This window comes from Cyprinus carpio, chromosome B19 (genome assembly GCF_018340385.1).
Source record: "Cyprinus carpio isolate SPL01 chromosome B19, ASM1834038v1, whole genome shotgun sequence".
Classification (NCBI taxonomy): Eukaryota; Metazoa; Chordata; class Actinopteri; order Cypriniformes; family Cyprinidae; genus Cyprinus; species Cyprinus carpio.
Genome location: NC_056615.1, coordinates 1,917,181 through 1,937,758, shown reverse-complemented (window position 1 = coordinate 1,937,758; position 20,578 = coordinate 1,917,181). Strand labels below are relative to the sequence as shown.

At 42.8% G+C, this 20,578-nt stretch overlaps 1 protein-coding gene across 1 annotated transcript; it reads right to left on the bottom strand.

Moving 5' to 3' along the window:
- Window positions 1-5,341: 5,341 nt before the first annotated feature.
- Window positions 5,342-11,184, bottom strand: LOC109056894 (tripartite motif-containing protein 16-like protein). Its single transcript, XM_042745040.1, has 6 exons — window positions 10,082-11,184; window positions 9,512-9,610; window positions 9,168-9,401; window positions 8,927-9,074; window positions 8,741-8,788; window positions 5,342-6,969 (listed from the first exon to the last, which is right to left on the bottom strand). The coding sequence occupies exons 1-6, from the start codon at window positions 10,655-10,657 to the stop codon at window positions 6,446-6,448; spliced, it is 1,629 nt and encodes a 542-aa protein (XP_042600974.1). The 5' UTR covers window positions 10,658-11,184; the 3' UTR covers window positions 5,342-6,445.
- Window positions 11,185-20,578: the final 9,394 nt, after the last annotated feature.

The following is a 20,578-nucleotide window of genomic DNA, read 5'->3' as shown; positions in this document are numbered from 1 at the left end:
ATTTTAAACTAAAAAATAGGAAAGTATACTTTTAGTTTACTTTTTATGTACTTCTCAGAAATGGGCTTTATGTACTTCTAAGATATATACTTATAAAGACAATTAAGTATACTTGACTTATACTTACAAAAACTCAAAATATACTTGAACTTTACTTAAGTATACTTAATAAAATAAAATTGAAGTATACTACTTTTTGGTAAGGGAATGTATGACGCACTATAAAAATACTCTGATGCAAGTAAAAGTCCTGCATTGAAAATGTTACTTAAGTATTTATAATCGAGTATAAACATTACTTAATGTAAGTATAAATCAAGGAAATTTGTTTAAAAGTAAACTGGGACTACTGTACTATTATTAATGATATCATCAGATTATTATTCCTATATCGTTACTGCACATCAGCAACTCACCAGGAACAATCTCAGACACCTTGGTCCACGTATCATTTTTATTTAATTATTTATGTCCCTGTACACAAACAGGGACACATCATAGATTATAGCAAACCCGCCACAGCAATAATCAACCTGTCCTATATTGTGCTTGGGAACTAATGGTTGGAGATGTGTTCTCTCAAATCCTCTCAAGCGGTGGACTTCTACGTTCTGATTGGTTGCCGCCGAACCGCATCATAGCTCATTACCATAAAGTTGCCTTGATTTCAACTCTCCTCGCCGCTGCTCGACGCCGGCTCACATTGAAAATGAATGACTTCCAGCCACTTTGACGCTCTCGACGGTGGCGGTGTGAACACACACACCAGTCCCGGCGCCCTGGACGAGCCTGCGGTCTCCCTTCACCTGTTCACCAGCTCCACGTCCCACCAACCAACAGTCCTTTCTTTGCACATTTTTATTTTTTTTTATCAATAGGCTACTGTTATCAAAAGTTATTGTTTTGTATATTTACATTTACATTTACATTTAGTCATTTAGGAGACACTTTTATTCAAAGCGACTTACAAATGAGGACAATGGAATCAATCAAAATCAACAAAAGAGCAATGATATACAAGTGCTATAACAAGTCTCAGTTAGCTTAAACGCAGTACACGTAGCAAGGGCTTTTAAATAATATAATAAATAAAAAGAAAACAGATATAATAGAAAAAGAATGGAGCAAGCTAGTGTTAGAGGTCTTTTTTTTATAATTGTATAATAAATGAAATGAAAATAGATAGAATACAAAAAGATTAGAAAGGTAGTTAGATTTTTTATTATTATTATTATTATTATTATTATTATTATTATTTTTAAAATAGAATTAGAATAGTGAGTGCAAAAGTTAGAGGGTCAAATAAAGATGGAAGAAATGTGTTTTAAGCCGATTCTTAAAGATGGCTAAGGACTCAGCTGCTGGGATTGAGTTGGGCAGCTCATTCCACCAGGAGGGAACATTTAATTTAAGTCTGTAAAAGTGACTTTGTGCTTCTTTGGGATGAACAATCAAGAGACATTCACTTGCAGAACGCAAGCTTCTAGAGGGCACATAAGTCTGAAGTAATGAATTTAGGTAAAGGGGTGCAGAGCCAGTGGTGGATTTGTAGGCAAACATCAATGCCTTGAATTTTATGCAAGCAGCTATTGGTAGCCAGTGCAAATTGATAAACAGAAGTGTGACGTGTATTCTTTTCGGCTCATTAAAAATTAATCTTGCTGCCGCATTCTGGATTAAATTGTAAAGGTTTGATAGAACTGGCTGGAAGACCTGCCAAAAGAGCGTTGCAATAGTCCAGCCTGGACAGAACAAGAGCTTGAACAAGGAGCTGTGCAGCATGTTCTGAAAGAAAAGGCCTGATCTTCTTAATGTTGAATAAAGCAAATCTGCAGGACCGGACAGTTTTAGCAATGTGGTCTGAGAAAGTTAGCTGATCATCAATCATAACTCCAAGGTTTCTGGCTGTTTTTGAAGGAGTTATGATTGATGTGCCTAACTGGATGGTGAAATTATGATGAAACGATGGGTTTGCTGGAACCACAAGCAGTTCTGTCTTGGCAAGGTTGAGTATAATCAAACTCCTGAATCAAAATAAAAATGTATTTGGTTTGATTTTAAAAAATATACATATTTTAAACGTATTTGATTGGTTTGTCGATAGAGAGCGCGGAAATGTTTGGTTGTTTGCTAAGCATAGCGCCACCGCTTAACGTTCATTCAGTAATGAAGACACGGTTGAGTGTTGCTGTGAGACTGACACGTTATGGTTCTGCTGGGATCTTTGAACTATTTTCGCTGCTGAAACAACAAAAACAGTCAATATTGCATCTAAAATGTAAGTGACTTAATATTAATTACTTGTTTAGTGAACTGTCATATGAAATCGGTCACATTTTCAGTCGTGATGTGATGTTGCTTAATTGTATCATGTTATTAAAAACTCCACATAACTGAGTTTAACTCACTTTAACACTGTTAACTCACTTTGTGTTTGCTGCACTCATTTGTTTCGATTTCTCCTCGAGAGGCAGCGATACCAATATCCAGCGAGTCCCAAACTGTCCCTAGCAATAATTTTGATCAAACATTTAAATATTTGGATGTGTTTTTGTAATTTCGGACGCATCTGAAATGACATACTATTGATATTACCTAAGAAGTTTTATGTCCAAATTTGTGCGCTTTCAATGACGCGCATTTAATACATGGCGAATGTAGTGTTTCACCGGAGGAGAAGCGCAGCGCCGCGATTAGAACAACTCACGGGTATTTGACCCAATTCAAGACAGCAGTCCAAAACAGTTAATATAGAAGTTCACTTCAGGATTTAACAAAGTTGCATCGATAAGTTTGAAGTTTTATTAACTCGTTTGACAAAACAGAGCAAACAGAAAGAGAAAGCGCAATCTATGGCTATTATTAGCTCCCTATATAAAGCATACGGACAGAAAAAGATTGTGAGTTTGAGATACACAATCTTCCAGTCTAGGATAAAGTGATTATGAACATTAACAATAATTTGGGACATATATAATGTGATTTAATGGTAATACATATACATTTACACATATATATATATATATATATACACACACACACACACTCACCTAAAGGATTATAAGGAACACCTGTTCAATTTCTCATTAATGCAATTATCTAATCAACCAATCACATGGCAGTTGCTTCAATGCATTTAGGGGTGTGGTCCTGGTCAAGACAATCTCCTTGAGAACTGCCTCTGACTATGGTTCCTTAGCGTATATGTCAGCATCGGAATCTAACCTTAAAAAGCTTGATGTGGAGCAGGCACAGGCACTTCGGATTTGTACCAGGGCATTTAAAACATCAAGACCTCATTTATCAAATACTTCACTTGCTTCTCACACTTCATAATAAGGGAGTGGTTGTCTCCTTCCTTTGGGTTCCTGCCCATGTGGGGGTGGAAGGAAATGAAGTTGTGGATATGCTAGCAAAAAATTTTATAAAGCATGAAACAGTAAATGTACAAGTACCAATAAGTAGAGCAGAGGTCAAAACCATCATAGAGCAACATTCACTTAATATATGGCAAGAATATTGGAACACAGCGGATACAGGACGTCATCTATACAGCATACAAAATCAAGTAGTCACAAGCATGAGGAAGGGCAGAAGCCCTAGGGAAGAGATGTTAGTCTCACGTCTTAGAATGGGTCACACTGATTTAAATACAACATTGCACAGAATAGGAAAACATCTCACTGGATTATGCACTGAGTGTAATGTGCAAGAGACAGTGAAGCATATACTGTTAGACTGCAAAAAAATATGAAGGAGATAGAACAGAATTAAAGGCACAAATGGATGAACAAAACATGACACTTAAGCATTTATTAGGGAAATCATCTGGGAGTATACACAATTTATTAATTTTGTTTTTGAAAAACACTGGATTTAGTGAAAGAATTTAATAGGAAGGAATTTTTTTTTGTAAAGAAAAGAAAATTCCTGTGGGCGAAAATGCCTTGTTGATGCTAGAGGTCAGAGGAGAATGGGCCGACTGATTCAAGCTGACAGAAGAGCAACTTTGACTGAAATAACCACTCGTTACAACCGAGGTATGCAGCAAAGCATTTTTGAAGCCACAACACGCACAACATTGAGGCGGATGGGCTACAACAGCAGAAGACCCCACCGGGTACCACTCATCTCCACTACAAATAGGAAAAAGAGGCTACAATTTGCACAAGCTCACCAAAATTGGACAGTTGAAGACTGGAAAAATGTTGCCTGGTCTGATGACTCTCGATTTCTGTTGAGACATTCAGATGGTAGAGTCAGAATTTGGCGTAAACAGAATGAGAACATGGATCCATCATGCCTTGTTACCACTGTGCAGGCTGGTGGTGGTGGTGTAATGGTGTGGGGGATGTTTTCTTGGCACACTTTAGGCCCCTTAGTGCCAATTGGGCATCGTTTAAATGCCACGGCCTACCTGAGCTTTGTTTCTGACCATGTCCATCCCTTTATGACCACCATGTACCCATCCTCTGATGGCTACTTCCAGCAGGAAAATGCACCATGTCACAAAGCTCGAATCATTTCAAATTGGTTTCTTGAACATGACAATGAGTTCACTGTACTAAAATGCCCCCCACAGTCACCAGATCTCAACCCAATAGAACATCTTTGGGATGTGGTGGAACAGGAGCTTCGTGCCCTGGATGTGCATCCCACAAATCTCCATCAACTGCAAGATGCTATCCTATCAATATGGGCCAACAATTCTAAAGAATGCTTTCGGCACCTTGTTGAATCAATGCCACGTAGAATTAAGGCAGTTCTGAAGGCGAAAGGGGGTCAAACACAGTATTAGTATGGTGTTCCTAATAATCCTTTAGGTGAGTGTATGTGTGTGTAAGTGGCACTCTGTTGTGCAGCAGGATTTGGAACAGCATCCTGAGCCGCAGCGGACAAACTTTAACTTTAAATTAATGTTGTTTAACAAATCAAATGTTAGCTGAAATATCCACAAAATAGAAAAACAACAATAAAATAAAAGTGCAATAAAAGTGTGCGGTTCAATCAGATGCGCATGAAAGTTGTTTTCATTATTACAGCAGAGTATTCTTTCAGAATTATCCTGGGACCAATTTGATTAATATTCAAATAAAGTGATGTGTTATGCACAAATAACTACTATGCAATTGGTGGTACTTGGGTTTATGTCCCCACTAATGTCAAAAGCAAACATACGCCGATGGCGTAATTACATTACGCACTTTCGGTCGCCATAGAGACTAAGGGGCCGTTCACACATCGCGTATTTTGCGTGCCCAAGTTCGTTATTTCAAATGTAGACGTGCGGCAGGCGCGCTCATTTTTTAAACGACATGCTCATTATTTTTTTCAGGCGCGTCCGCGCCGCACAGAGATAAAAACATTTCAACTTTCCAGAATGCTGCAAGCGCACCGCGGGTCATGTGACAAGAACCAACCAATCAGCTTCATCCTTTCCCATAACAACGTTGAAAGCTCAGCCAAGATGAAGAAACAGCTGATCATAGCTGTATATGGATAGCCATTTTTAAATAAATTAAGTAGCAGAGCTACTCCAAGCGATTTTTTTTAGTGCTGCAAATCCATTTATCCTTGAAATTCCCGCGTCTTCATGGTGAGCGCAGGTCATGGTTGCTTAGCAACGGCAGACGCCTCAGGAGCGCAAGTGCCCGAAGGCTTTTGGAAAAAAGGAGAAAGTGGCGCGTCTAGCGTTTTCCACACGTTTTTAGGCGCGATATGTGAACGGCCCCTAAAGGATGCAGAATCATTATCGCGTTTTGGTGATTGTTATTGGCGTTTTAATCAGGCTAGGCTAAAATTCTCTTTCACTTGGCCTTTTAAAAAATCCACTTGTCCCTGATAAGCAGACAAGCGTTGATGTCGAGCCACGTGTGTTTAGAATGCTTCAGGCTAGGTCCAGTCTTTACGACTCCTCCGTTGTATTGCGTCAATGGAGAGGTACGTCAGTTCTTCCTCGAATTTTGTCCATTTAATTCATAATTAATGATATTATGCAGTGAGGTTGATATCATTTGTGCCCCCCTGAAAAAATGAAATGCCCGTCCGTGAATTTGTGTCTGGCGCCGGGTCTGGCTCTCACATGTGAGTGTTTTACTCTGGAGGCGGGGTTTATGCAAATCTTTGTGCCCGTGTGACATCATCTTGCTGTTTTTGGAGCTTGATTAAATAAATGCTTTGTTTAATGAGAAGGATGTTTATGAAACTTGCAATGTGTTTTAATGATACGAAGATCTCTTATATGCCTAAAGATCAACACAAATTTGATTTCTCATGTCATGACCCCTTTAAAGATTAGAAAATAAAAGACCTACAACATTTCACTGTTTCTCTTTTGTGAGCTACTTTGGATAAAAGTGCATGGTGAATGAATACACATAAAATATACATATTCAGATTCACCATATAACAGTACAATGTGTAGATCTCTCTATAATCTAGATCGTTATAATAGTTTTGCTGATGATTGACGACCCCAAACACTAAACCCAGGATAGAGCGTCTGAGTGAATGTGGTCTGGACTGTGTGGATGAGGTTCATTGTGTCAGAGACGCTGTAGAAGGACAGAGTTCCTGCTCTGTGATCCACATACACTCCTATTCTCCTGCAGCTGGAGGGAACAGTGAGTTTAGTCTCTTTGTTATTGTGCCAGAATGAGAAACTAGAGGGAGAGCAGCGCAGTCTCCAGGACTGATCATTACATCCAAACGCACACTCATAACCAGATCCCTTTCTGCTGATGCTCTTATATGACACTGATATATACACACCACTCCCACTCCACTCAAGCTCCCAGTAACAGCGTCCACTCACACTCTCTCTACACAACACCTGAAGATAATAATCAAATCTGTCTGGATGATCAGGATACGGCTGAGGTGTGTCAGTGTAAGTCACTGCTCTGTTCTCTTCAGACAGAGAGAGGTGTTTATGTGCAGTGTTTGGATCCAGAGTGAACTGATGCGAATCTGATGAAAAACAAACAAAAACAGTAATCAGGAGTTGTGAAAGTTAAACTTCTATCTTATTTATTTAAGCTGTCTATCTTATTTATCTCTTATCTATCCTCATTTATTTATTTTTAAAGATTGTTTTTATCTGTCAGAGTTGTGGCATGATGTTCATGAATTCACTTCAAAAACTGTTATTCTCACATTGAAAGTTTACATCTGGAGTGTTTCGTGTCCAGATTTCCCTTCTCTCAACTTACTTTCATGTTTATCCCAACTTTCTTTAAAATTTAAGCCCAATCCCTTTTTATCTTTTTGTGTACCCATAGGAAAAAATTTATTACTTAGTGGTTGCTTTTTCTAAGCTCAGGAGACTTAGATGAGGTTCTCATGTATCTCTCATTTTAGTATCAACAGCATTTCAGATGTTTCTCCTAAAATTACTTCGACATGGAAGTAGACACAAATGAGACATGAGAAATATTTGAGAACATAAGAGTCAAAACAGAGAATGTGTTGGAAGAAACATAGAATATCTCTTTATTGTCTTGCTGCAATCTCTATCAAGACTTCATTATAGGAATATTTTATTGCTCAGTGGTTGCTCTTTCTAACCTCAGGAGACTTAGTTGTGATTCTCATGTATTACTCATTTTTGTCTCAAAAGTGTCTCAGATCAGTTTTATTTTAGGAGGAATGTTAAACTTTTACTAATATTGTAAATACTAAAAATATAATTTAAATAGCATTAAAGATTTCAGAATATCAAGGGTTACTAGTTTAAATGTTTAAATTTATCTTCAGTGTCCAGCATTGTATACACCACATTTTCCAAACACACTAGAAAGGACTTACAAGTGCAAGATGTTTACAGAGGCGGACAGCAGTGAAGTATTTTTACTCTGCTGTAAAAGTACTTTTTTAGTGTCAGTAATTTATCAGTGTTTTTCTTCAGAATTTATCAGTGTTTTTCTTCTCCTCTAAATTTCAGAAGTGATCTCAATAACTTTACAAAGTGTGCACCAAGTCAAATGTCTCAATATGAGGCATTTATAATCATACATTAATAATCAAGACTGAGTCATAAACCATTATGTGCCTTTCAGCAAAGAAAGCTCCAGGGTTACATTTTCTGTAGCTCAGTTTTGATTTAGGCATCCGGTACATTACTATTTCCAACAACAAATGATGTACCTATAAGTACAAAAACATTGTCCTATAAAAAGTAACATTATCTTTATTTCTGCCTATTTTCTCACTCAATATAGCATTTATGTCTGAATTTATGACCCCCCCCCCTTTTTTTTTATTTAGTGCCGTTCAAGTACTTGTCTTGATGCACACTTTATAAAGTTGTTGAGATCTCTTCTAGAGCTTTAAAGGAGACCACTGTGAGAGTGTTAGAGTTTTTGTCTCAGGAGACAAGTTTGAGAAGCAGGAGACTCAAGCAAAAATCTCCATTCGATCTTAAAGTAACAGAAAAGCTGTAGATATTTGGACAGAACAGACAAACATATCAAGTTGTATTTTTAGAAATGTACAGGATTGGTTGTAACGCTGCTGTGGTGACGGATGAACTGTTGGGCATCACATTTCTTGTTTATATGTTGGCTTGTTAAATTAGTGTTAATTATTAAATTAGTATTAAAAATTATGAATAAAGTAATCTGATTACAACCTTAGAGAAAAAAAAAAACAGTAATTCAAAGTAAACAGCAGTATGAATGTATCTATCACTTCTGCCAAACAGAACTAAAAGTGTGTGTCTTTGTGTTTGTTAGTGACTTACATTGTAGGAAGTCCTCTCTGGTTCTGGGAACAATGTTACTGTGAGTGACTGTGAAAATAACAGATATAAACACTCAGAGAGAAAATCATACCTGTATCTATTCCTTAGACATTTCTCACATTTTCTTTATGATACTAGATGATGTTTGTCTCGTTACAGAGAGCAGATGATTCTCTAATATTTTACCAGATATCTTTTTCATCTCCTCTTTGCAGAAATCCTCCAGTTTGAGTCTCAGCTGACAGACAGATTCTCTCACACCATCAAAAGAAAAGAGGAAACTGACAGAGATGTTTTCTGTAGATTCAGGAGGAGCTGAGAGACACTGAAGACTCTGCAGGAATAAAAATACACATGACTCAAAGACCTCATTGTCTCACACTGTCCCCAATTACCTGCACTACTTTTTCTTCTAGATCTCTGTCACCTGCAGGAAATGGATGTGATCTTCTGTGTGTGAAAGCTGCTCCAGCTCAGTGTTTCTCTTCTTCAGATCTTCAATCTCCTGCTCCAGTCGCTCCATTTGTCCTTCAGCTCGACTCACTGCAGTCTTCTCCTGATCTCTGATCCGCTGTGTCACCTCAGAGCGGCTTCTCTCAATGGAGCGGATGAGCTCAGTAAACATCCTCTCACTGTCCTCCACTGCTGTCTGTGCAGAGCGCTGTTAGACACACATCACAATCAGCTCTTACTGCTTCCTCACAGCGGCTTCAGTGGGACTGAAAGAGGAGTCAAACTGAGTCTCAAACTTCTCTTCTTCTCCAAACTCACCTTATGAGACTCCACAGCCGCCTCTCTCAGCTGCTCAAGATCTTTCTGTCTCTGCTGGATTCTCTGCTGGATTTCACTCTGTGTCTCCTTCAAGTGTTTCTGGAGGAGAAATTAAAAACAGCAAACCTCACATATTACACAAAACTACCACAAGATCATGTAAAATTTTGCCTGTTTGATTAAAAAAAAAGCCTTCTTTACAGTGTTTCTCAGAGGTTTAATATCTTTAATTGAATTTAGTTTCCATGCAGTCCTCACATATGAAGGAGGGCATATAAGTTTATTGTCATCATTATTCTGCAATCAAGAATTAATGTGAAGAAATGGACGTTCAAACTGAGTGCAGTTTGCAGCAAAAACACTGATGCATGTACAGTTATAGTAGAAATCTTGAGCGATGTGACAAAGGTGAGTAAAGTTCAGCTCATGCTCTAATGCACAGAGGTGTCATGTAGTAACTCCCAATGAGAGAGTAGATCACATGATGCACTCATGATACAGCTGGATACTGCAGTGAGGAGAAACACTTGAAGTGTCAGCATTAATACATCAATGTGTTTCAGTTCATACCTCTTTCTCTGTCCTCTCTGCTGCAGTTGATACAGTCTCATGGTTTTTATGTTCATCTGTCATACAAAGTACACAAACACATCGCTGGTCAGTACGACAGAAAAGCTCCAGAAGCTTCTCGTGTTTCTGGCAGATCATCTGCTGCAGTCGTCCAGTGGCATCAATCACTTTGTGTCTCTTTCCTGAACGAAACTCTTCATGACGCTCAAAGTGAGTTTGACAGTAAGACTCCAGACACACCAGACAGGACTTGACAGCTTTGTGTTTTCTTCCAGTACAGATGTCACACTCCACGTCTCCAGCTCCAGCAGGAACAGCAGCTTTTAGTTTGGTCTTCTTCAGTTTCTCCACCAATTCAGCCAACATGGTGTTTTTCCGTAAAGCAGGTCTTGGACTGAAGGTCTCTCTGCACTGAGGGCAGCTGTAGACTCTCGTCTGATCTTCCTGATCCCAGCAGTCTGTAATGCAGCTCATACAGTAACTGTGTCCACAGGGAATGGTCACAGGATCCTTCAGGAGATCCAGACACACTGGACAGCTGAACTGCTCCACTGAAAAAACACTGGCTTCAGCCATTTCACTGTCTACAGCAATACAGACACAAAAACAACAGCTCAACAGCAGATCAGTTTCAGTTTCTCTGAACTGAGTTTCCTGGTTCTGTGTTTGAGAGACGTGTGCAAAACAAGTGTGTCTGGAAGTCTGTAAACTCACATCCTAAAATGTCCACTAGGTGTCAGTCTCAAACAGAAACTCAGAGTTAGTGAAAAATCCAAGTGGGATAAACACCTTTACAAATAATACTGCATCCAAATTACTCAGGAATATTAGAAATCTAAAGGCAGGAGAGTTTTTAGGGTTGGAGCTAAACTCTGCGTGACAGTGGTCCTCCAAGACCAGAGCTGCTCTGACATTCTGAAAAGTCTCAAGTTAAATAATTAGTAACACTTTAGAACACTGTTCCATCGTTAATGAATAACTACACCGAACAAATGAGTAACACACTATTAACTAACAGGAAACTCATGATAAATGAATTATTGAGCCGTTCACAAGGTGTCTCTGACTGTTGTGATATTAGTAAGGAACAGACAGGAGATGGTCCATTGTCCAAAACTAAAACCTCTGGGACCCCATGACGGGCAAACATCGCTGTAAGTTTGTCTAACACAGGAGTTATTGCTGTAGAAGTGAGAGAAGCAACTTCTATGTAGTGTGAGTATTATTCAATCAGCAGCACAATATTACCCTTGTTCCAGTGGAAAAGATCTGCTGTCTCTCTCTGTCATGTCAGGAGGGTAAAGGAGTAGTCAGCAGGGGTCTGGGTGACTGAAGCTGTTTTTGACACAAGTTTCACAATTGACTCACTTTGTATCTTCTCTAGGACTTCTTCTTGTGTACTGCCAGGTATCACAAGTCTCTTTCTCATCAGCAAGCTCTCTGCGATGAGCAGGTCATGTGTTGCCAAAACGATGCTAAGTGTGGTGAAATACTCTTTTTTTCATTCCCACCCTGTGCACACAAGAGAACTTCCCTGTGTGCACACTTCATCCTCTTCCTGAGCCCTCTTTATTTGAGCAAGCTTCTCTTTTCAGGTCTGCTTCAGACAGGTGTTCTTTGAGTGGAGCTCTAGAGAGTGTGTCTGCTGGGATAAAAACAATTTCCAGTGACATGCATGATTTTGTAGGAGAGCCGCAGAAGTCATCGACAGAATCTCAGTGTGCATGGAGGCACATCATCCAGCAGTCTTGAGCCTAGCAGACTAACTAGTGGCTTGTGATCAGTCTTGACCACAAAATCTAGTCCAAGAAGGTAGGTTGGGAATCTTTCACCGGCCCAAGTGATTGCTAGTGCCTTCTTTTCAATGTCTCAAGTTTTCAGCTTTAAGCAGGACAAGAAATCACTGTAACGGTTTCCACTGATTAAGAAATAATTTTGTTTGCTTGGGTAGTATGCTAATATTAAGGCTATTATATTAATAAAGGGAGGCCCAAAAATTTGTTTTGCCTATGTCACGAAAAGAGTTAAATCCAGCCCTGAGAGCAACTCAACGTTTTTTTTCTCTAGGTTTGACATGGTTTTTCTCCTCAACTTCACTCAGTTCTTCATTCTCATAATTTTCTTCAATCAACTCTGAAATGTGAAAAAAAAAAGAAAAAGCGGGACATAAAAGTGAACCCTGATGTAACAGTGTAAAATAGGCAATCGCTAGACAAAATTTGGTCAGTTTGATGCATTTTTATAAATGATATATCCCTGAAACTTTCCAAGAATGAGGTACACTGATCTTAACATTTTTATTTTTAAAACATTACAGGCACAAAGCCCATGTTTCTATAGGGAGAACTATTACAGTATGTGTAAAACTCAATGATCTAACATAAATTTTGTTTAAAAAAATGTTTTCAATAGTATAGAGATTTACAAAGCACTGTTTTTCACATAAAAACTTGAGCATGATTGGAAAATACTGGAAATTATTTAAAATTATAACTGCTAGCTAGCTAAAATTACTAAATTTAAAAAATCACATAGTATAGCATAGCACTAGTTTCTGTTATTTCAAACACTTGACTGACGTAATAGAGGGAGTTTAGAGTATTAACATTGTATTAATCTCAAAATTTGTTGTATTTTGTCCCAAGGCTAAGCTAATATACTACCTAACCCTAAAGCACCTGTTGCCACCAATGATTATATTTTACAGGACTAATTTCGAAAAGTGTGAATAGAAAGTGGTTAGTAAAAGTGTTTTATGCTTCTTTATGATGGCATTCAACTTAATTGAACATTTGAGTGTAAAGCTTCTCATGTGAGTCCAGTCTGGTCAGTTATCCAAGTTGTTATAAAGTCATTCAGGCATTTAACGGCTAAAATTTGTTAACACTGCATGTGAGCGGAGTCAACAGCAAGGAAAAGCCATTATAAGAGATGGTGTCTACACTGGATACAGTGTACAGATGCGTGTTCAGTTATTGTCATACTCCACATACTTGAGTCTTCCAACAACAGAACAAGTGGAAGAGTGAAAGAACGTTAGCGTTGACATATCCAGTTTAAACAGCTGGTTTGTGTCTCCGTACACACTTCAGAAGAATCCCAGCATTTGAAATAAGTTTATGGTTTATTTTAATGGCATCCTTGATTGTGTCAAAGGATTGTGTGTTGTTCCGTCAATAAAGCAAAGTGTAATGGAAAGTTCACAAAGATAAAGCAGCAGCTGAATTGGACCTGATGGCAACATCACACACCATAAGAAAATTATATAATGCTTGGTCTGTAAATGATGGTTTTACAGTAAATGGGAAATGTTTTAAAAACACCTACTCATGTGCAATAATGAGTGATAGTTTCCTATGCAATGACGCTAGCCGATCATAACAGTGGCCATTTACTGACAAGCCTTAAAGAGCCTTGACAAGCCTTTAAATGGGATAGTAAAATTACATTTTAAAAACTTTATTTTAAGTTCTTTTAAATTGTAATAATATTTCTCAATATTACTATTTTACTTTGTAATTGCTTAAATATATAATTTTTAAGAGACTTAAGAGACTCAGGTGCACTTCTAAAAGTGTGAGTTTTATTTGGGAAATTAAAAGTTGCATTTTCTCAAACACTGTAAAATCTTCACAGGTCTCCTAGAGGTCATAACATCAAGCTCAGATGGCCCTCAGAGACAGCTTTCCTACAAGGCAGGGGTGGGACTAATTCAATTTCCTATCACTGTCATTAAACCTAATACTCTTAATGCTAAGAGTCTGAGATTCTAAGTCTAAGTCTAAGATTCAGGGCCCGTATTCACAAAACATTTTATCTTACCATTAAGAGTTCTTCTAAATACCAGTAAAAGTTTTTAGCTAAGAGTTTTCTCTTAAAACCTGTTCACAAAGCTGCTGAGAAACTTTTACTAAGGAATAGAGAGAAGTCTTAAGCTAAGAGAAAGGGCAGGGTTTACCTCGTTGGATGATGTCAGCATGCTTACTAACTATGTACACAGTGATTGGCTGACAGTCTCTGTCAGAGATTTATTCATAGAAATATTGAAGAGCGCAATGTTGCCATATTCAATTAAAGGTTTAAAAATAAAACTACTAATCAAATATAGATTTTAAAATGCAGGCTACGTGTCACAAATTAAACATGTATATGTTCAGCTAATTGTCAGCCTCTTACATGTATGCTTATCATAATTAGTGAATATGCATATACTGTAAACAGCCTTTTAATTAACAGAGTAGAATAATCATGGCTGATAGTAAGGCATGCAAACGTAAAAGAAAACCAAACTGGATGCAAGAACAGCTGTTACTTCTTGCCCAGCTGGTTAATGAAAACAAAGATAATCAAAGTAAAATTTGGAGTTGGGATAACCTCCAAAACCAAAGGTGATACCTTTTTAAAAGCTTATTATAGTCAAAAGTTTCTAAAATGTTTACATTCCGAGGCAAATTGCCATCAAAAGCCATTTTAGGATAGTTTGTGGATTGGTCTTAGTGACTTAGAAGTCCTCTTTACTACTCCTAACATTTCACAGATTTAGGAGCTAGTTTTAGTGTTAAAACGCTTAGTGAAACGCTCTTAGGGCAAAAATTTAGGAGTCCTAAATTTAAGACTGACACGCCCATTATTTTTAAGATTTTCTCCTAAATAGGTGAGTTATGAGCTACTTATAGCCTTAAGATGTCAAGACTGCAAAGCCCTGCAGAGAGTTGTGCGCTTAGAAGAGAGCATCTCAGGGTCTGCTCTCCCCTCTGTCACGACACGTACACAAAGAGGTAGATCCAAATGCAGTGTTTAATGGGTAATCCAGAAATCATAAACTTAACCAGGCAACGGTCAAAATCCAGGTAATCAGTCCCAAACAAGAAACACGAACAAGCAACAAAACACGAAACCAGAGTGACATTAAACAAGGACTCCGTGACACAGACAAAAACAAACCAGGTATATATAGACAGGTGATTACAATACTAACGGGGAATTGGCTGAGTGCAATGATAAATGACCAGAGACAGCTGAGTGCAATGAGCAGTAATGAAACAGACAAGACTATGGGAAATGCAGCTCTAAAGTGGGGTGACGATAAGGGGAAGTGAGACCTCTAGTGGACACCCAGGGATACACAAACCAGACACCGTGACACTACCCACCCTCTAAGGAGCAGCTTCCAGATGCTCCTCAGACCAAAACAAACACAAAACAAAGAGACCAGGAGGGAGGTGGACTGGTGGAGGCAGGCAGAACAGGGGGAGGGATGGCGGGCCAGGCCCGTGTAGGGGAACTGGGACCGGCAGCGATGGCTCCCCTGGCAGCCCAGGTGGCTCGGTCAGATCAGGGGGCCATGGTGGACCCGAAAGTTCAGGGGACCACGAGGGACCAGGCAGTTCAGGTGGCCACGGTGGACCCGAAAGTTCAGGGGACCACGAGGGGCCAGGCAGTTCAGGTGGCCACGGTGGATCAGTCCATTCTCGTTGTGCAAACGGCCAGGGAGGAATTCGCCATTTGAGTGGCCCGAACGGAACCTGCCATTCGGGGAGCCAGTGAGGAGCAGACTGTGGTGATGGCCAGGTCACGGCATTGGACACCGCCTCGGGAACGGCCTTGGACAAGGGCACCGCCTCCGGAACAGCATCGGCCACCGCCTCGGCCTCCGGAACAGCATCAGGCACCGTTTTGGCATCGGGCACCGCCTCGGCATCGGGCACCGCCTCGGCATCGGGCACCGCCTCGGCCTCCGGAACAGCATCAGGCACCGCTTCGGCATCGGGCACCGTCTCGGCATCGGGCACAGCCTCGGCATCGGGCACAGCCTCGGGCACCGCCTCGACCTGCGGAACAGCATCGGGCACAGCCTCGGCATCGGGCACCGCCTCGGCATCGGGAACCATCTCGGACACCGCCTCGACCTCCGGAACCATCTCGGGCACCGCCTCGGCCTCCGGAACAGCATCGGGCACCGCCTCGGTCTCTGGAACAACATCGGCCACCGCCTCGGACTCCGGAACAGCATCAGGCACCGCCTCGGCATCGGGCACCGCCTCGGCATCGGGCACCGCCTCGGCATCGGGCACAGCCTCGACCTGCGGAACAGCATCGGTCACCGCCTCGGCCTCCGGAACCATCTCGGACACCGCCTCGGCCTCCGAAACCATCTCGGACACCGCCTCGGACACCGCCTCGGCCTCCGGAACCATCTCGGACACCGCCTCAGACACCGCCTCGGCCTCCGGAACCATCTCGGGCACCGCCTCGGCCTCCGGAACCAACTTGGGCACCGCCTCGGCCTCCGGAACAGCATCGGGCACCGCCTCGGCATCGGCCACCGCCTCGGCATCCGGAACGGCATCGGGCACCGCCTCGGCATCGGGAACAGCATCGGGCACCGCCTCGACCTCCGGACCAGCATCGGGCACTGCCTCGGCATCGGGAACTACATCGGAATCCGCCTCGACCTCCGGAACAGCATCGATCACTGCCTCGGCATCGGGCACCGCCTCGGCCTCCGGAACAACATCGGGCACCACCTCGGCCTCCGGAACAACATCGGGCACCGCCTCGGCATCGGGAACGGCATCGGGCACCGCCTCGACCTCCGGAACAGCATCGATCACTGCCTCGGCATCGGGCACCGCCTCGACCTCCGGAACCGCATCGGGCACCACCTCGGCCTCCGGAACAACATCGGGCACCGCCTCGGCATCGGGAACGGCATCGGGCACCGCCTCGACCTCCGGAACGGCATCGGGCACCGCCTCGGTCTCCGGAACAACATCGGCCACCGCCTCGGACTCCGGAACAGCATCGGGCACCGTCTCGGCCTCCGGAACAGCATCGGGCACCGCCTCGGCATCGGCCACCGCCTCGGACTCCGGAACAGCATCGGGCACCGCCTCGGCCTCCGGAACGGCATCGGGCACCGCCTCGACCTCCGGACCAGCATCGGGCACTGCCTCGGCATCGGGAACTACATCGGGAACCGCCTCGACCTCCGGAACAGCATCGATCACTGCCTCGGCATCGGGCACCGCCTCGACCAACATCGGCGCATTGGGCACCACCTCGGCCTCCGGAACAACATCGGGCACCGCCTCGGCATCGGGAACGGCATCGGGCACCGCCTCGACCTCCGGAACGGCATCGGGCACCGCCTCGACCTCCGGAACGGCATCGGGCACCGCCTCGACCTCCGGAACGGCATCGGGCACCGCCTCGGTCTCCGGAACAACATCGGCCACCGCCTCGGACTCCGGAACAGCATCGGGCACCGCCTCGGCCTCCGGAACAGCATCGGGCACCGCCTCGGCATCGGCCACCGCCTCGGACTCCGGAACAGCATCGGGCACCGCCTCGGCCTCCGGAACAGCATCGGGCACCGCCTCGACCTCCGGACCAGCATCGGGCACTGCCTCGGCATCGGGAACTACATCGGAATCCGCCTCGACCTCCGGAACAGCATCGGGCACCGCCTCGGCATCGGCCACCGCCTCGGCCTCCGGAACAGCATCAGGCACCGCCTCGGCAACCTTGGGCACGTCCACCTGGACGACAGCGGCCTGCTCGGGAACGTCCTCCTGGACGGCAGCGGCCTGCTCGGGAACGTCCTCCTGGACGGCAGCGGCCTGCTCGGGAACGTCCTCCTGGACGGCAGCGGCCTGCTCGGGAACGTCCTCCAGGGTTTGAGGAACGGCTGACGCCTGTCTCCTCCTCCTGCGGCCTCTATGATGGCGTGCCGGTGGCTCCTTCACGGAAGACTCAGGCGTAGAGTCAACCATCTTGTGCTGTGGTGCTGGGCTGGCGGCCATCTTGTGCTGTGGCGCTGGGCACGCTGAGCTGGCGGCCATCCTGTGCAATGGCGCTGGGCTGGCGGCCATCTTGTGCTGTGGTGCTGAACTGGTGGCCATCTTGGGCATTGGCGCTGGCTCAGCGGCCATGATGTGAGTACTCCTGGGAATCTCTAGGATCTGGCACATCCTGGAAAAGTAACCTAATAATGTCTCCGCGGCCATCTTGGGCTGTGGCGCTGGGCTGGCGGCCATCTTGTGCTGTGGCGCTGGGCTGGCGGCCATCTTGTGCTGTGGCGCTGGGCTGGCGGCCATCTTGTGCTGTGGCGCTGGGCTGGCGGCCATCTTCTCTGGAGACACAGGTGTGGTCGAAGTATCCCATAGAGCACGATGGCGCAGGTAATGGGTAAACCCCCAAAAGTCTAGGATCTCCAGCCCCTTCATCTCCCACCGAGGCAAAGGTTCATCCAGGCAGTCATTAAACAAATGCTTTAGCGCCTCATCGTTATACCCCCGCCCTACCGCCATAGTCCAGAACGCTTGAGCCAGATCACCCACCTCACGCCCCCTTTGACGAAGGGTGGTTAAGTTCCGTAGTCTACCCCTCCGTTCCTCCATGGTGGTTGGGGAACAGCTTCAAACTCCCACACCGCTGGATCTATGTGTGACGGAGTCCTTCTGTCACGACACGCACACAAAGAGGTAGATCCAAATGCAGTGTTTAATGGGTAATCCAGAAATCATAAACTTAACCAGGCAACGGTCAAAATCCAGGTAATCAGTCCCAAACAAGAAACACGAACAAGCAACAAAACACGAAACCAGAGTGACATTAAACAAGGACTCCGTGACACAGACAGAAACAAACCAGGTATATATAGACAGGTGATTACAATACTAACGGGGAATTGGCTGAGTGCAATGATAAATGACCAGAGACAGCTGAGTGCAATGAGCAGTGATGAAACAGACAAGACTATGGGAAATGCAGCTCTAAAGTGGGGTGACGATAAGGGGAAGTGAGACCTCTAGTGGACACCCAGGGATACACAAACCAGACACCGTGACACCCTCGCTGCAGGACATCTACCTCAAACGCTGCAAAAGCAGAGCTGTTAAAATCATCAAGGACTCAAACCACCCTAGTAACAATCTTTTCACTTTGCTGCCATCTGGTAAGCGCTTCCGTTGCCTGATGGCAAAAACTGAGAAGACTTAGGAGGAGTTTCTTCCCCCAGGCCATCAGGCTCCTGAACTCAAAACCAGCCTCTTAACATCAACATGACTCTACTTAATAATCACTTAATCAGTAAGTTATTCATCATTCTCTACCTCATATTGACATATTGACAGTGTCACAACCTGTTTGCACATTCGCCTCTTGTACACTCCTGTGTGTCTTAATATTTAAGACTACAGTATAATGCACATATGCACATTAGCCTCTTGTACATTCCTGTGTATCTTAATATTTAAGACTACAGTATAATGGACATATGCACATTCGCCTCTTGTACATTCCTGTGTATCTTAATACTTAAGACTACAGTATACTTTCATGCAAATTTTTATTTTCTATTCTATATTTAATTCAACAGTATACTTTTTTATTATATTTTATTCTTATATTTTTATTGTTTACTTTTATTTCATTTTTTCATACCTATATTTATGTATATTTTCCTCTGTGCATTCTTTAATAATTGCATTGTCCATGGAGCAGACCTGACTAACATTTCACTGCTGGTTATATTCAATTCAATTCAATTCAAGTTTATTTGTATAGCGCTTTTTACGATACAAATCATTACAAAGCAACTTTACAGTAAATTAAGTTTCTACAATATTTAGTAGTAGCTTATCAGTGGTGACTGTCAGTTCATGTGCATATGGCAGAAATGTTCAGAAAAATCAATAAAAGACGTAAACAAACAGACGATTAACACTATTAACAGCAATTATGCAATCAAACTTATAGCAAAATGTGGTAGTTCTGTATGTTGACTCTGGGTTAGCATCATCTGAGGTCCTCTGAGGGGTTGGCATCATCTCTTCTCAGGTGTTCTGGATCCAGACTGGAGCTTGTGTAAATCCTAATAGAGACATAATTAGCGTAGCTGCTGTTCCAGCCAAGTAAAATTAATTAGTTTAACCCAAGCTAAAGAATAATAATGCACATTTGATCAGATATAACTGCAGTCCAAAATTTATGAGATGCATTATTTGAATGCTTGGCCAAAGAGGTGTGTTTTTAATCTAGATTTAAACAGAGGAAGTATGTCTGGACCCCGAACATTATCAGGAAGGCTATTCCAGAGTTTGGGAGCCAAATGCGAAAAAGCTCTACCTCCTTTAGTGGACTTTGCTATCCTAGGTACTATCAAAAGTCCAGCGTTTTGTGACCTTAGGGAGCGTGATGGGTTGTAGCGTGGTAGAAGACTAGTTAGGTACGCAGGAGCTAAACCATTAAGGGCTTTATAAGTAAGTAATAATATTTTGTAACTGATACGGAACTTAATAGGTAGCCAGTGCAGAGACTGTAAAATTGGGGTAATATGATTATATTTTCTTGACCTGGTAAGGACTCTAGCCGCTGCATTTTGGACCACCTGTAGCTTGTTTATTGAGGATGCAGGACAACCACCTAGAAGTGCATTACAATAGTCCAGTCTAGAGGTCATGAACGCATGAACTAGCTTTTCTGCATCAGGAA

What these genes read in the sequence shown, in the direction of transcription:
- LOC109056894 (XM_042745040.1), bottom strand. Translation starts at nt 10,657, where the DNA reads ATGGCTGAAGCCAGTGTTTTTTCAGTGGAGCAGTTCAGCTGTCCAGTG. An exon ending in ATCACATCCATTTCCTGCAG is followed by an intron (nt 9,075 to 9,167) that starts GTGACAGAGATC and finishes TTATTCCTGCAG; the next exon opens with AGTCTTCAGTGTCTCTCAGC. An exon ending in CAGAGAGGACTTCCTACAAT is followed by an intron (nt 6,970 to 8,740) that starts GTAAGTCACTAA and finishes GTTTTTCATCAG; the next exon opens with ATTCGCATCAGTTCACTCTG.